The 15,794-nt window shown below is 40.5% G+C and overlaps 1 protein-coding gene across 1 annotated transcript in view; it reads left to right on the forward strand.

Moving 5' to 3' along the window:
* LOC135989933 (cytosolic phospholipase A2 epsilon-like) overlaps nucleotides 1–13,958 on the forward strand; it is a 34,333-nt gene extending 20,375 nt beyond the window's left edge. The window contains exons 11-21 of the mRNA XM_065637063.1: nucleotides 222–259; nucleotides 2,118–2,265; nucleotides 3,140–3,276; nucleotides 4,258–4,480; nucleotides 5,932–6,046; nucleotides 7,151–7,288; nucleotides 8,598–8,705; nucleotides 9,907–10,098; nucleotides 10,883–11,049; nucleotides 12,353–12,539; nucleotides 13,674–13,958. Coding sequence (XP_065493135.1) covers nucleotides 222–259; nucleotides 2,118–2,265; nucleotides 3,140–3,276; nucleotides 4,258–4,480; nucleotides 5,932–6,046; nucleotides 7,151–7,288; nucleotides 8,598–8,705; nucleotides 9,907–10,098; nucleotides 10,883–11,049; nucleotides 12,353–12,539; nucleotides 13,674–13,882 — 1,662 coding nt within the window. The 3' untranslated portion in view covers nucleotides 13,883–13,958. The remainder of the gene's footprint in view (nucleotides 1–221; nucleotides 260–2,117; nucleotides 2,266–3,139; nucleotides 3,277–4,257; nucleotides 4,481–5,931; nucleotides 6,047–7,150; nucleotides 7,289–8,597; nucleotides 8,706–9,906; nucleotides 10,099–10,882; nucleotides 11,050–12,352; nucleotides 12,540–13,673) is intronic.
* The last annotated feature ends 1,836 nt before the right edge of the window (nucleotides 13,959–15,794 follow it).

Consider the following 15,794-nt stretch of genomic DNA (forward strand, 5'->3'; position numbering starts at 1 on the left):
ATACCAAGATTGTTAATGGTTTCTGCAGTCTGGAAGCATTTGGGATTTGTGGGCAGGGATGTACCACCAAAGATATGTGAATGCTTTTGGAAGTATATGCTGAGATCTCAGATAATTAACTTTGCAATTGCCAGACGTTCCTGGGGTCTAAATCAAGCTCCAACCTCAAGACAGAAAGGGGAGAAACAAAAAAAATTACAGTACACATTCTTGTTTTCCAGGAGAAAAGATTTGACTTGAATGTGAGAACACAAAGCTGGTAAGAATTCTTCTTCTCTTCCTAAAGACTCGAGTTATTGATTTTGATATTGTTTTAGCCACATGGAAATGACACAAGCAGGCATTTTCTCTCTGAAAACTAGAACGTGCTTTTAATAAAACATAAAATACATGCACAGCATATTATACAGAAATAGCTTTAGGAAGATTTGGCTTTAATCAATAAATGTTCATAAACATGTATTTATTTTAACATTAAACATTCCCTTCTGACCACAGAATATTATTTTTGATCAATGTCAGTCTCTGAAATTCACAAAAAGAACAAAGCTGACTAAAACACCAGAATGAACAGGAGTAAATATTAAAGTTGATTGGAAATTATAAACATTTGGTTTTTTCTTAACTGTCAATATTCAGTAGCAGTTATAGTGTATATTGAGTAGAATTTCAGGTAGGCAACGTGGCTAGTGGTTTGACATTTTTAGACATTCTCATTAATACTCATCAGTAAACATGAAGATGTTTCATGTTATCCATAAACATATGAAATACACAGAACAGGGTAAACTGATCTTTTTTGTGTGTGCCTGACTAGGAAATAAAAGGGAAAAATAACTTAATTTTGAATTCAAACAGAATTTTCTATCATTCATTTCAGAAAGGCAAGTGATCAATGACAACAGGAAAACCAGCACTATTCCAGAACTGGAAAAATGCTTTCTATGTATTTATTTTACATTCAGAGAACTTTAAAAGTGGTTTGTTTATATCTTGATTTACAATGGAAACTGACTTTTACAGCTCCACCCAACAGAGTTCCCCTTGCGTGTCTTCGTTTACAAATATAGTTGTATTCATTTGGCTGATTTTATCCAAATCTGATGGTGGAGAAATCTCATAAATGAATTTAATTACTAGTTTCATTGAAATGATTAACTCAGTAGAAAAGAGAAGTTCTGTCCTTGAAAGAAAAAGCAGAATCCTGCAGTTTTACAATGGCTGGCCAGGGCTAGCTGGGGCAGGCGGGGAGTCCACGGGTAACTCAGGCCTGAAGACACCACCTCTTGCCCATTGGTGTCTGGTGTGCATGGGGCAGGAAGAGACAGGAGGGAGGTCAGTGAGTGGAAGAGCAAAATGCCCAGGGAAATAAGCTCCAACAGTGGATTTTTAAGGAATGACTTCTTAAATTTCAAAATGGATGCAAATGAATTCTTCCTCTGAGTAATATTAAGCTTCACAATTTTTGAGCCAAGACTGACGTGAAATGCAACAGCCAGCGTTGACCCATGAGACGGCTTGTGCACATGCAGACAGATCACAGCAGCAGGAGTGAAATCCTTCCCCACCGAACTCAGTGAACCATCTCCATCCATCCAGGGGCTGGGCGCCACCGAGGTCATGCATGGCAGTGGGTGGATGGGTTTGCTCCCCGGCGATGCTCACCGCTAGAGGGGGATGTGTTCCCACTCCAGCTGCTCAAAATGAGCAATATCCTTGACGTTGGAAATGCCAACCTTTGAAAAACGGGTTTTATTTTAGATTTAGAATGAGACAATACCCTGTGAAATAGGAATCAATACACTCACTTTTGACCATTCACACAGATTTTCTAAACTTGTAATTCTAAAACTAAACTCATTTAGTTTTAGAATAGTCGTTTAAATATTTAATTTCATTTGTATCTTCATCAATTAGTAATAATGAAGTATAATGGCACTGGTTAAGCTTACTAATTGAAATAAGTTTTGTTACTTTAAAAAATATAATTATTTTTTCTCCTGTGTCATTGCATCATCCTGTTTGAAGGGAAGGGTGCTATAGATTATCTTTGTTCAACGTCCTAATATTGATATGGGTGTGTCAATATGTAAAATATGTGCCTGTTTTTATCTTAGTAACTGTTCGTGCCACCAAGACCTGGACATGCGCTTTGGGTTTGACTTGTGTTCAGAGGAGATGGCCTTCCTGGGGAAAAGAAAGAGATACGTAGCAAGTGCCCTGAAAAATGTTTTTCACCTACAACACGATCTGCAGGATCATGAAGTACGTGTGTGCAGGGGGGTGGCAGATCTTGAATTTCTAGTGCCTTCATGTACTCTTCTAGATGAGTGGTCATCAAAACACATCTGTTTTGTGTGTACCAGCTTGTCCATATATCTTGAGCGCATTTGCTTCTTCTGCCAAGGTTTATTACTGCAGGAAAGACTAGTTGCAACAGTTGCATCCTTCATGACTGTCAATTTGGAATTTGTCATATTTGAGGTGTGTTCATCCCTGCCATCCTATGCCATAAATGGCTTGGTTCAGAATTACTGTGTGCAGACTAAATACATTACATAGCAAAGATTTCTTCCCTTGTTCAAATTTCATCATTTTGTGAGAGTTTACGATAAATTTCTCTGAGTGCTTCTTATATCTTCCCTTTCTTGCAGTTTTGAAATTTCTTAAAGTAAATATAATTTATTTTAAAATAATTTCACAATACTGAAGAATAACAGCATTGATGAGAGTAGCTTAACAACACTGGCTGTCAACGGAGTGTATTTCTTCATGAGGCTGGTATGTGGATTTTCATACAGTAGCAGTAGATGTATGAAATTATAAAAAAGTGGCGAAAGAGTGGGAAATGTAGAGAAAATACATTGTTGCCTCCAGAGAAGGGTTTCTTCTTGTTCATCTGTGCCCTCTTTGCCCTAGAGATGGGCAAGAACCCAGGTTTGGGTTAATCTCTGAACCCATGTTAATCCAAAGGGAAGCAGCAGTCACAGTCATTGCTTGGTTTGGTACCTCACTTTCTGAAAACAGACCCAGCCTCTGAGATCAGGACCTGGACCTGATGTGACCACACTGTATTGCAGTCTGGGACGTTGCGTTGAATGCTGTCAGTGTGAATGTTCCATCCTCTTCTGTCCAACAGGTCCCTGTTGTGGCTATCATCACGACAGGCGGAGGACTGAAGTCAATGACAGGACTATATGGCAGCCTCATGGGACTCAAGAAATTAAATCTCCTGGACTGTGTAACATACATCAGTGGGTTGTCCGGCACCACCTGGTAAGCGAGCTCGTGCAGCAGGCTTGACCAGGCCTTTTGAGCGTGACGCTGCTGCAGAGAGGAGCTTCTGAAAGCAGATGAGATCAGATTTTCTTCAGACATAGAAACAAGCTGCTTCTCAGTAATGGGCCATTAAATATTAGCTTGATCTGATGCACTGATTTTTTATTAGCAATTCTTTACTGTGCTTTTCAACTCCACATTTACAGTAGTTAAATATGTATATGACAATTATATTTGTCAAAATGTTTTCTAAGTAAGTAGTTACTGTGGATGTAAGACTGTCCATAGCACCACACCTCTTCCCCTCTCCACTGGTGTCCTCGTTGTTGTTCCCAGTAACTTCTGAGACTGGCTCTGCTTTCTAACGGGTCACACAAAGAAAACTGCAGGACAATGCACACTTACTCCTGCAACCTGTCAGTTTGGGAAAGGACTGAGTTCCTCTGGGCAGCGTTATTCCCTGCTCACAGGACCTACAAATGCCCAATATCTGACGGTCCCACATAGGGAAGGCTGGTAAAATAGAGGATGGCGTTAAAATAAAGCATAGAGATACCACAGGATTAACACTAAGTGATACAAAGCCAAGAGACAGCAGCTGGTGTGAACTGATTTCTGGCAAGCCAAGAAAATTTATTGCAATTTTCTGCTTAATTTGTACTTCAGAAATGTACCTATGTTCACACTTGGTAATTTTATCTCTTAAGCGGCTGCCAGTTCTGTTTGAAAAAAAAACCAAAAAAACCAAAAAAACAACCACAAAAAAGTGAAGAACATAAAAAATACATTATCCTTCAGGGCCATCTTTAAAACAGTTATAGACTCTGGAGTGTTCATTCTGCTGGATGGAGCAGCAAAACCAGAGTATGTATAAGCAGAAGTGAATCCCTAAATGTAAACCTATCTGCCCAAAGGCACAAAATTTCAAGACTTTTTTTACTCCATTTGGCTTTTTCTGTCTGTATTATCTTTCTCCAGGACCATGGCCAACTTATACAGAGATGCCTACTGGTCACAGAAAGACCTAGACTCGCATATTGGTGAAGCCCAGAAACAAGCAACCAAATGCAAGATGGGTTGTTTCTCCATGGATCGCATGAAGTACTACAACAAGCAGCTTTGTCACCGGCAAGAAGAGGGATACAGAACATCATTTATAGATCTTTGGGGGCTCATGATTGAGTACTTACTAAATGATGGGGTATGATATATTCTATTTGTTAGACAACCATGTATTTTTCTCTTAGTGAATAGAGAGAAAACTAGCCCATCATTTCAGAGAATGTACCTCAAAACAGAGTGGAGTTCTTCATGTCAAAAACTCTCAGATTTTTTTATTTACTCTGATAGTCTGCCTAGGGAGAAATGCATCCTATATGTTAGTATATTAGGTTGTTGATGCAGCCATTTGAAGTCTAGCTGGTATTTAAATAGAAGTGGAGGCAGTCTTGGGCAGTCTACCTAAGATGCAGTTCGTGCATGCAAAAAGAATTCAAGATGCAAACCAGAGTAATCTCACCAGCTTAAAAACTATCCAAAGCACGTGTGAAACAGCTAGAATGCTTGCTGGTTTGTATCCACTGGCAGGTAACTTGATCTGCAGGTACGCTGGAGGCAAGTGCATATTTTACTTTTGCTGAGAAGGACTGCTCAGACAGTAGCTGGTTTAAGTAATACTAAAGTTTACAAGCAATAACAAATTTCTTTTTGTGTTATCTGAAGTGTTTTCTACCCCTACAGCACAGCAGTTCACTCCCTCTTTTCTTCAGCTGGACCACAGTTCAAGGATGTGTGCTTTTTGGTACTTGGGAAGTGGGAAGGGAAGAGCAGTTGAGGATCGAACAGAAGTGTGCTTCAGTGTGGGCAATCATTCAGCCATTCATTTGGGTTTATTTATTTATTTTTATAAATAAATATACAGTATTATATATATGTAAACATACAATAAATACATACAGAAAGGAATACTACATATTAAACAAAGGTATAAGTTGAATAGCTGCCTCTCTTTTACTCTTAGCTGGATGAGATCCCCCTCAAAATCTAGCCAAGCATCTTCCCCTTTGAACAGTGCTGACAACTGCTATGTAACCATTAACATCTCCCTAATCTGCCAGAATTAGCTGCTCTTAAATTTGTCAGCAGTTCATGAGATTTTGTGTTTTTTACAAACCTCTTCAATGAGAATATGCTTTTCCAGAAGAGAAGCTAGGTGGGATGCAAATAATTTTCAGCCAAATTCCAGTCCCCTTGCAAGGCCTGGACTGTGACAGCTCTTGTGTACTGAGAAAGGAAATCAATGCCGACATTCTCAAGGGCTTCCTTCAGCCCCAGGAGAGCAAGGACTGCTCACTGTGCTCCTCATCCTAAGGGGAAGCTTCCCCCTTCTCCAACTTGCCAGTACTTTCTAGTATGTACAGACATCCATGCAGGCGTAGTTTTGCCTCTCCTTGCCTCTTCGTGAACCCATGCACAAATTCAGGCCAGACCCTGGGAGACTGGTCTGTCACTGGCGGGTGGGTGCCTGGAGCTGCCCTGGCATGTCCTGCACGCGGCGGGCAGAGCTGCCTGACTTCTCCAGCACCGGGGCTATCAAATTCACCATGTGTTGTTTCCATCTCTTCTCACACAACTGTTTTTCTTCAAAACCAGAAAGACTCCCACAAACTTTCAGACCAGCAAGAAGCACTGTGTGATGGCCAGAACCCACTGCCTATCTATGTGTCAGTCAACGTCCGGGACAGCTACAGCACCAACGATTTCAAAGGTAAGGATGATGTTTCAGATCCTGTCGGGCTAAAACTGGCAACTGAATTTCTGTGATTTGGTCGTCTTTGCTTGGAAGCACTTGGAGAAAACAGTCCTGGAGTGTCAGTTGCTTTTTGGAGAACTAACCATCGCATCCGTGCTTTACAATTTTAATAGAGGAGCTTATTGAGATCAGCATTTCACTGTCTAGACATACACAGTCAAAATCCTGCCAGAAAGGCCATTTCTGAAATATTATCTGATACACCTAAAATAAGAAGTACTGTAATTGTCTGAGAATTAAATACTGCTTTTTGTCAATGCCTAGTTATAGTTTCAACACGAAGAAAGACCACATAGTTATGATAAAGTTTGGCAAAGCATCCGACCTACTCCCAACTGAATCTTTGTTTTGCTCATTGTTTTGGTTATTTTTTTCCATGGGGAGAAGCAGCTAGAGGAGAAGAGGTGGAGAAGAAATTCAGATAAATTTTTTTATGGTTGAGGTGAAAAAATGAACCACTTCTGAATGAAAAGGAGATTATGGTCCATGACCTTTCTATCCCAGTCTTTGCTTACTCTGCAGTTATGTCAGATAACTGCACTTCATGTTGAGAGGACATCCGAGAAAGTCAAAGTTCTACCTTCCTTAATACCACACATAAAGATATAATCGGCCTCTACAAAAAACTCGTTTCTGAAGAGCTGAGTACATGTCTTTTTACATAACCAAATTATTCAAGGGAAGTCATATTTACTGTATTTATAATAGTAGAAGTACTTTCACCCAGATGTGGCATATGCAAGGGCAGATCAAAACATTGTGCACGCTGGAGAACCCTGGACTGGTACGTGCACACAGGGGGTGTAAAAGCTGGAGCTTTGCTGTGGTCCCAGCGTGCACCTTGTGCCATGGGCAGAACCACATGAGCAGCGTGTCTGCTCCTGCCTCCCATTGCCAGTGTCCCAGCTCAGCTGCCTGGCCCTGCAGGCAGTCATCAATAAGCACAGCTTTGCAAAGGCGAACAAAGGTCAGCTGGGTTTATGTCCTCGCTGCCCCTCAGTCCACACCTGTCTGAGAGCCTGGGAGCCCTGCAAGTGTCCCCTTGTGCCTGTGTTGCAGAGTGGGTCGAGTTCACCCCATACGAGGTAGGACTGCTGAAGTATGGCTGCTTCGTTCCCACACAGCATTTTGGAAGCAAGTTCTTCATGGGTCGCTTGTTAAAAAAGCTCCCTGAATCCCGGATCTGCTACCTTCAAGGTGATGTATTGCATTGTCCTGGCACTTCGGAATGGTGCAATGCTGTTAACTAGAGGGTAGATATTTGTAGTCTAACATACTGAACACTGCTACAATATCACCTGCCAGGAAATAGGGGGGTGTGGTAGTTTGTACTAACAGTAAAAAATCCCATAACTTCTTTCGGTTTCTTACCACTGTCTCAGTAGTCACAAACTTTTTAACATTGTGTCTTATAGATGGAATAGATAAATTTCCTTAATTCTTTCATTGTAAGGAATGTTTCTCACTTCTTTTGTTATTCTTCTGATTCCTCTCTGACTGCACTCCAATTTATAAAAATTTTGGCTGTGCAGAAAACCTGCAGCTGTGCTTTCACCGTGAGGTTTAACTTCAACCCCATGTAGAGAATGCCATCTACCAAAGATGCAGGCTACCCAGGAGGAAAAATGAGACCAGAAGCAAAGGGTCTCTGAGTGTCTCTGATCAGTCCTTGACTTGTACTGGTGGGTTGTGTGTAAAACCAATAATATCCCTTCACCATGGAGTCAGAGTCACTGGCAGGTGAATGTAGAGCTGTGCGAGTTCAGATTCAGTCATGTTTTCTTACAGTTGTGTTGCTTAGAAGCTCCATGGCTTCAGTAAACATGCTATGATATTAAACAGTCTATAAGTCCAAGGAATACCTCTGCTTTTCAGGCTGGTCCTTTTTGCCTGGCCCACTACTTGAAAATTAATTTTCTACATATTGTGTATACTGTATTGTTTTCTGTGTTCCACTAAAAATTAGGAAGTCCATTTATGGTAGACTAATGAGAATACATGTTTAAATTTACAACAGCAGATGAAATGGTTGCATTGTGTTTTGTCAACAAAGCCACCAGTGCCCCTGCAGGGAGGTAGAGAGGGACAACCCTGGATGGAGACAAGAGCACACAGGGGAGCAGAGGCCACTGCATCTATGAGACTTTATATGCTGCAGGGTGAGACTTGCTCTTACGAACTGAATGGCTGAACAGCCAGTTCACTCCTCTGATTTACCTGAGCTCTTCTTTTGCTTCTGGAGTGTTTTTTCTCCTTTACCTTTACTTCTCTCTCATTCTTCTCTCTCTTTACTGTGTGCCCGAGCCATGCAGTGGGTTAGATGTGGAACTGATGGTAGTGTGACCCAAGCCAATGCCACAGGAAAGTTAAGAGGAATTTAACAGCCCAGAAGTTTAGAAATATTTAAATTAAGCACATTCAAAAATTAATCCAAGAGATCAAAAGAGAAGGAAAAAGGCATTTTTTTGTTAAAATGTGTCCTTGTGTTCACTAATTCCCTTTGCAGGTATGTGGAGCAGTATATTTTCTGTGAACCTATTACAAATATGGGGACTGTCCCACAGTTCAGAGGACTTCTGGAAGCGATGGACACAAGACAGAATAGAAGAAATTGGTGAGAAATTATTAAGTCTTTTATTTATGGTTGCTTGGTCTTCTGGATGCCTTTCAGCATCATCTTGTCAACTATGTTGAAGACAACGTCATAGGATCCTCCTAAGAGATAGCAACTTCCCCTCCCACCATAAATACTAAGAGGAAGAGGGTAATCAGGAAAATGCTGCTGTAATTACTAGTCTTACTAAAACACTACTGATTAAAAGGCTCTGGCCTTAAGAGGAAGCTTTAGACGGGTCACGCATTTCTTGGGAATTGTGTTGGCATTGTCTATTCTCACTCAACATTACAGAACCAAGAAGCAGTGGCACAGAATAAAGTTCTTTTCACTGCCTGTGCAGAGAATAAACCTGAATATAAATTGGCTAATCAATATTTCCTGGGTTTTTATTTTATTACTCAGTACAGTAATTACGGCATTGGATTCATCCTGGCACAAAGATAAAAGAGGCCCAGAGGATATTTTCTGAAGCAATATAGAAACCACAGTTTCATTGCTAAATAATTTCATATGATATTAACTATAATTACAGACATCCCAAAAACAAAGAACTACATCTGTGCAATCACAGAAACCACCAAATCTCTTCTGCTGCACCATCAGCCACTTGATCTGGCAAAGCAGGTTGTGATTTCAAGAAACCACACCTTGTGCCTGTCTACTTTTCACCCACATATGCTGCCATGTAGTCACCCCGGTTTCTAGATACGAATGTATGCCCTAGGTTTTCCTGGGATGTTCTCATTCTACTGATTAAGCATATCCTCATGTAGCCATAGGTGATTATCAGGTAGAAGCTGTCACTGTTGCAATAGACTCTGTGGTGCCCTGTTGTTGTCCGTCTGACTGGGTCAGAGCATGTGCTTCAGCCCCATTTTCTCCATGCTTGCCTCAGTTTCATGACATCTCCCTGTGAGGATATGTAACTTTCTTTCTGATAGGACATTCTCTGAATTGCTTAGTTCCCTTAAAGTGTCCCTTTTCCAAGACTAAAGACGGCTTCTGATGAACTGTCTTCAGGCCAAGGTTAAGACCATCAGCAGAGCTTTCTCCAGCAGCCACTCCTGTCCTTCAGAACAGTTTTTGTATGTTTAAGTGAATTATCCCAGAACAACACCTGAGATCTCCGACACACCAGGACAACCAGAAATGAACATACATTAACAAACAGTTCAACAATTTTTCTCCCCTCCTCTAGATGAAGACCCAGTGTTGCCTACAAGACCCCATGAGCTGAGAACTCGCATGTACACCCCTCCTGGCCCCCTGGCCAGTGCCCTTCGGGGAGCGTTGACTGACCGCTTCTCTGTGGCCCATCACCACAACTTCCTGAAGGGCTACCAGCTGCATAACAACTACCTGGAGAACAAGCACTTCTGTAGATGGAAAGGTAATGGAGACTAATATTTAACAGGCAGCGTTTTCAGGTGGTTTTGGGATGGGAAATTTGGGAAAGAACCCTGTCAGGCTTGGGAGGGGAAAGAAAAAATCTCCTGAAAGAACATTTCTTTTCTGAACAGAGAGAAGAGATTAAGACTTCAGTGTTGCCAGGTATTTAAGACTGTTTATAAATATAAGCATGTGTTTATGTGCTTTAGCTGAGATGTCTGTAGTCCAGGCTGAGAGTGTAGGCTTGCAGCTGACAGAACTGAATTTAAAGTAGCAAAGAGTGAACATGGCAAGACTTAATTTGGCAGGACTGTGCCTGTGACTTCAAATGCAACTGGAATATCCCAGAAAATACGACCTAAGAGAGAAAGCTGTAAAGGAATGGGGCTTTGTAGTCCAAAGAAGAGGGGACTGATGGGGAGGCATAACTCCAAATGAAAAAAGGGATGGGGATATTTTATTCTCCAAATCACTGATGGATAAAAAACGGGAAAATGATTGAAATGAAGCAAGGCAGATTTAGCTTAAGTATTAGAAATAGCTACTGGTACTAATGAGTATGACAAGTTACTGTAATATATTGCCTGGAATCTCAACATAGAAGATTTTTCAGAACAGGAATTTAGCTGGTGTTTTGCAGTCCCTTCCATACCCATTTGAGAATCCAGTAGTGTCACAATTAAATTAAACCAGGCCTCTGGAATGGTCAGTTTCACCTTTCATTTCTTTTTGCAGTCAAAATTCCTGCTGATAATTTCTTATTCTCATAAATATTTTCTTTTTAGACACTGTGTTAGACTCACGTCCTAACCAGCTGATGCAAAATGCTGATTATCTGGGCATGATAGATGCTGGATTTTTCGTCAATACCAGCAGTGCACCACTTTTAAGGCCACAGAGGGAAGTGGATGTCATAATATATTTAAGTTATACTACTGGATCACACACATCGGTGAGGAGACTCGCGTTGCCATGTGTTTTTCTCTGCTTTTTCTTGTAAAAGTCTAGCTAGTAGTGTCCAGAACTGCTAGTTATTTCAGCTGTTCGTTTCTTAACTACTGTATTCCCCTATGTTTCTCAATGTAGTTGTTAATATTGTTCCTATTTCTTCCTGAAATCTCTCTTGCTGGTTTATGAACATGTTGAATTATTCAAGAGGACATCAGCATGGTCTCTTCCAGAATGACGGGAAGAGTCTCTTCTGCTTTATGCTGAATCAAGCAGGTTTCAAGACCCTGCAGAGGAATATGCATAAAGATGAGGAAACAATTTCTCCTGACTTAAGTTAGAATATAGTGGATAATTAGGTGGATAATCAGGGGCAGATCATTTCTGCACTGACAAATAAAACGCTACTAGGGACAAGCATCATTCTGCAGAAATTCCAGTTTCATGGAGATAAAGTCTATAAGGCCTTGCAGAAAAAAAGTTGGGGTCTTTATATCTCAGAAACTGAGATTAATTAGAAACTTGCTATTAAACACCTTGGCCGGCTTAAGTGAAATTATTTTTTGTGAATGAGAACAGCTGTGCTACTGTTAATAAGCCATATGATGTGTGAGGCATACATGTAATGAAGTTTCATTTCAGCCTCATACATTGTCTAGATTGATTTTATGAAGAAAAGCTGCTGCAATTTTAAGCACTTTGGTAGAAACTGTTTCCTATTTGATAGTGTCTGCTATTAGATGGTGCAGAGTAAATATCACAGTACATAGTAGGACATGATATTGTATTAAACATTTCAGGGAAAAGGTACAGTATAGCCTAGTACTTCAGATATTCTCAGTAAAATATCAATCTCAATTAACACTGTGCCATAATGCCTGCACAGGCAGAGATGTAATTGCACATTCACACTTAACTTTCTTATCTCCTGGCTTCCAAACACATAATAAGATACTTTAAACATTTTCTTGCCAAGGTCCTCTTTCCTAATTAATTCTATACAATATATTTAGCACAGGTTGTTTCATTTACTAAACCTACATGCTTTACCCTAAACTTCTGCAAAATACTTCCATGTTTTAAAAAAACCGATGTCCAGGATGAATTCTCTAACTCTGAAATTGTGTTTACAGCTTGCGATTAGCATTCTGGTTACTATGTTTGGTAATTGTGTGTAGAGTAACCCTTGATAAGATGGAACCCACCCTACGGGTCTGAGTCACTAAACCTTAATACTAGATAACAATTTGGGGGCTTTAAGACAACCAAATTGAATTCCAATGCTGACCATTTCTGTGATACTCCAGGTTCTAGATAAGGCATACAAATACTACTCAGAGCAGAAAATCCCATTCCCTAAAGTTACTTTGACTGAAGAAGATAGGAAAAGTCTGAAGGAGTGCTACATATTCCAAGATCCAGATTTGCCGGGATGTCCCATCGTGATTTTTCTTCCCCTCGTGAATGATACCTTCCGAGAGTACAAAGCACCTGGTAAGTTGCAGGTAGTGGCAAAGCATTAATCGAAAGCCACCACTACCTACTTCCCTGAATCAGATGGAGCCTTTTTCTCTGCTACTGGCCATCTTTGCTGGCTGGGTTCATGGGAGAGCACTTGAGATAATTAAACCTGTTCTCCCCATTCCTGCCAAAGCTAGTGTCAGGTCATCTGTGTGGCCCTAGAAGGACAGACACAGCCTTTGTCTTCTGAATGGTGTTTACCTTCTTCTCTCTCCCATTTGCAAAATAATGTGTTGCTAGCTAATTGTAAAAGATTACTTCCTGACAAAAGTATAGCTCGCACAGATTATTTTCCCCTACATCTACTGTCTGTTGTCCAGGGATTTCATTCTACACCGGAGAAGGCATAGTTTCATGTATGAATGGTGGGGGAGCTAGAACCTGGCTTTCAGGCTGAATCCTGCAGTGTCAAGATTGGTGTGTCTGCTTTTGGTACAGCACCAGCCTAGGGGTCATTTTTCTCACTGTGCTGTGGTTGGGGGCTGTTGTTCTTTTTCTGCCCCGACCACCTGCTCCATATTCCGCTCCTTTACTGCCAGTTACTAAGTTGCATTTTCTTTGGTCCTTGGTAGCAGGGAGGTAAAGTCCAAAGTTCTGCTTCTGCAGAACTTGGGAGACATGAACAATGCAAAGACAGATGGATCCTGATGGCAAGCCCCCTGACACTGCAATCAGGATTGCAGGAAATGGAAGTTTCCATATGTTTCTATTATTCTTTTCTCACTTAAATGCTCTTCTGTTACTAGCAACTCCTCTCTCTCAGCTGGGGTTTGTAGAGGTCCTGTAGTGCACTGGTCATGCCTAGTGGCGTGCCCCTTCAGAGTGATTTCCTCGACTAATCCATGGCTTTAATGAGATGGTTGTTCATTAGTAAACTGTAGATGATTATTATAATGCTGTCTCTCACTTCTCCCTTCTGCCCTCATCACTTCAGGCACACAATGTTCTTTTAACGAGCAGTGGCGATACACAACCTGCATTATCAGCTCATTTAAACCCTGTGATTTCTCTCCCAGCAGAAAGTTTGCCTCTTTGGGCTATTGTGGGCAGCTTGTCACTGACTGAGACAAACACCATGTCACAGCAGCAACTTCTCTTTTTCTCCAGGTGTCAAGCGCTGCTGCTCAGAGATGGAGGGAGGACAACTTGATCTGACCAGTCGTTTTTCACCCTACTGCATGTTCTCGGTCAGGTACACCGATGAGAATTTCCACCGGCTGCTGAACCTCAGTGAATACAACGTCCTGAACAACTCACAGATGATTATGCAGGCCTTGCAGATAGCGATGCAAAGGAGAAGGCAAAACATGTGCTAATCTCCTGTCCACCTACCCCTATCTTTTCAGAGGAGTTTTTCATGCTCTAGGACACAGAAGGGACATAAATTTTTGAACACTGTCCATTCTGCACTACAGAAAGAAACTACCCCAGGTGGCTCAGTGGTTTGTCGTTTTGTTTTGGTGCTTTTTCCGTTCCCAAGAAGTGGCATCTATAGGCAAAAACATTGCCTGGGAATTTTTTATACATGCTTTGTCTCTATTTAAGGTTGTCTGTAGAGTGCTCTTTACCTAAAATCCTTGTTACATTTAAAAAATAGTGTTATTTTAAGCCTAACGTATTATAATGGATGACATATAGGAAAATCATTTTTTACCGCCAGAGTGCTACAGTAATACCACCAAGCCAGCACACCTACAGGCTGTAAGAAGGGAGTATAAACTTCTGCTCCCCACAATTCTTCTTTGTGGAACACAAGGTGCATCCAGCACTAGAAAATGAAGAAAACCTGAGAGATGGCTGGAAGCTGGCATTGTATCCCTGAGTCAGCTCTGCTTTGCAAGTGCCCTGAAGAGCAGCTGCAGAGGTCAGCAATGTAATAGGGACAAGTGTGTGCACACAGCCAGCCCTGTGAATCCTGTACACCTCCCGGGCTCTCTTGGGCTGTGAATCAATCGTACATAAATGAGAAGAAGCAACTTAGGAGGAAGTAGCGTAAGATTTTTCACATATAAATTTTTTTCCAGCAAAAGGTGGAATTTGGGCACATCAGAATTTCCTGTGGGCTTATGTCAGTTTTGGTTGTTCTGTGTTGATAGCGTATATAAAAAGTCAACATTTAATTTTGAAGCTTTCAAAATAAATCACCCCGGGATTTTTTTCCCAGTTAAGGTTCTTTTCATATTAAACTTTCTTTCTTAAATTAAAAAGAAAAAGTGCTTCAAATGAAAACACTTTAATTCCATTAGAGAATGAAAACTTTGTTCTTTTACTAAATACAATTTGTTTAAACAGTTTGAGACGTGCTCAGAAACAAAAATGCTTATTTCTTTAGTTCTGCCTGTTCAAACCGTGCAAATAAAGAGGAGTGAGTTGGTAGCCCGCAACAATCAATAGCATCTTAAAACAATCTGAACAGAACCTCAATGGGATCTAGCACAGATCCACCAATAATGTTTGTTATGGGTTTGCATTTTTAAACTTTCTTCATATTCCTTTTGTGGAAAGTGTCTTTTCTGAACTGTTGAAAGTGCTGAGGATGAGCTGTAAAAATTATAAATCCATAAGTCAAACTGAAAATACACATTTTATTAATAAGTTTTGTGTCCTAATTGGAACTAAGAAAATTTGAACAAAGAGTCTACTCAGTGAAAAAACAATTATTAACTAGATGTCATTATATGAGGCTAAATGGAACTAGGAGAAATACTTGGGTAAGTTGAAACATTTCATGTTAATGTTTTACAAAACATCTTTGTTTTGAAACGTAGCTTCTTTTTAATAGACTGCCTACCTCGTCATCTTAGGGAACTCAACCTGAAAATAACAGGTTTCATTTACAATCAAATAACATGTTTGGCTTGTTGCAAAATGACACTCGGAGGATTTTCATTTTGGCAAGAAAAAATGACAAATTATCTTTACAAATTGGCTCACAATTACTTTTGCCAACACTTTTGTCACTTAAGATGTCAAACCAAACCTTACTTTTTTTGTGTAGCCTCATGTTGCAAAACCAAAGATCAGAGCACAAACTCTTTAGGTTTTGAATGAATACACACTTCTGCTGTTGGTTTTTGGTTTTGTTTTGGTTTGGTTTGTCTTCTATGTTAGTTTCACTAGTTGTAATCAGATGGTGCTACACGCTCTGCATATAACTCTGGGAATTGCCTCCATTTGAACCTGAAATCCCTCGTGGGAAAAACTAAACGCAGTTTTTGTCTGTATACT

This window comes from Caloenas nicobarica, chromosome 5 (assembly GCF_036013445.1).
Source record: "Caloenas nicobarica isolate bCalNic1 chromosome 5, bCalNic1.hap1, whole genome shotgun sequence".
Lineage (NCBI taxonomy): Eukaryota > Metazoa > Chordata > Aves > Columbiformes > Columbidae > Caloenas > Caloenas nicobarica.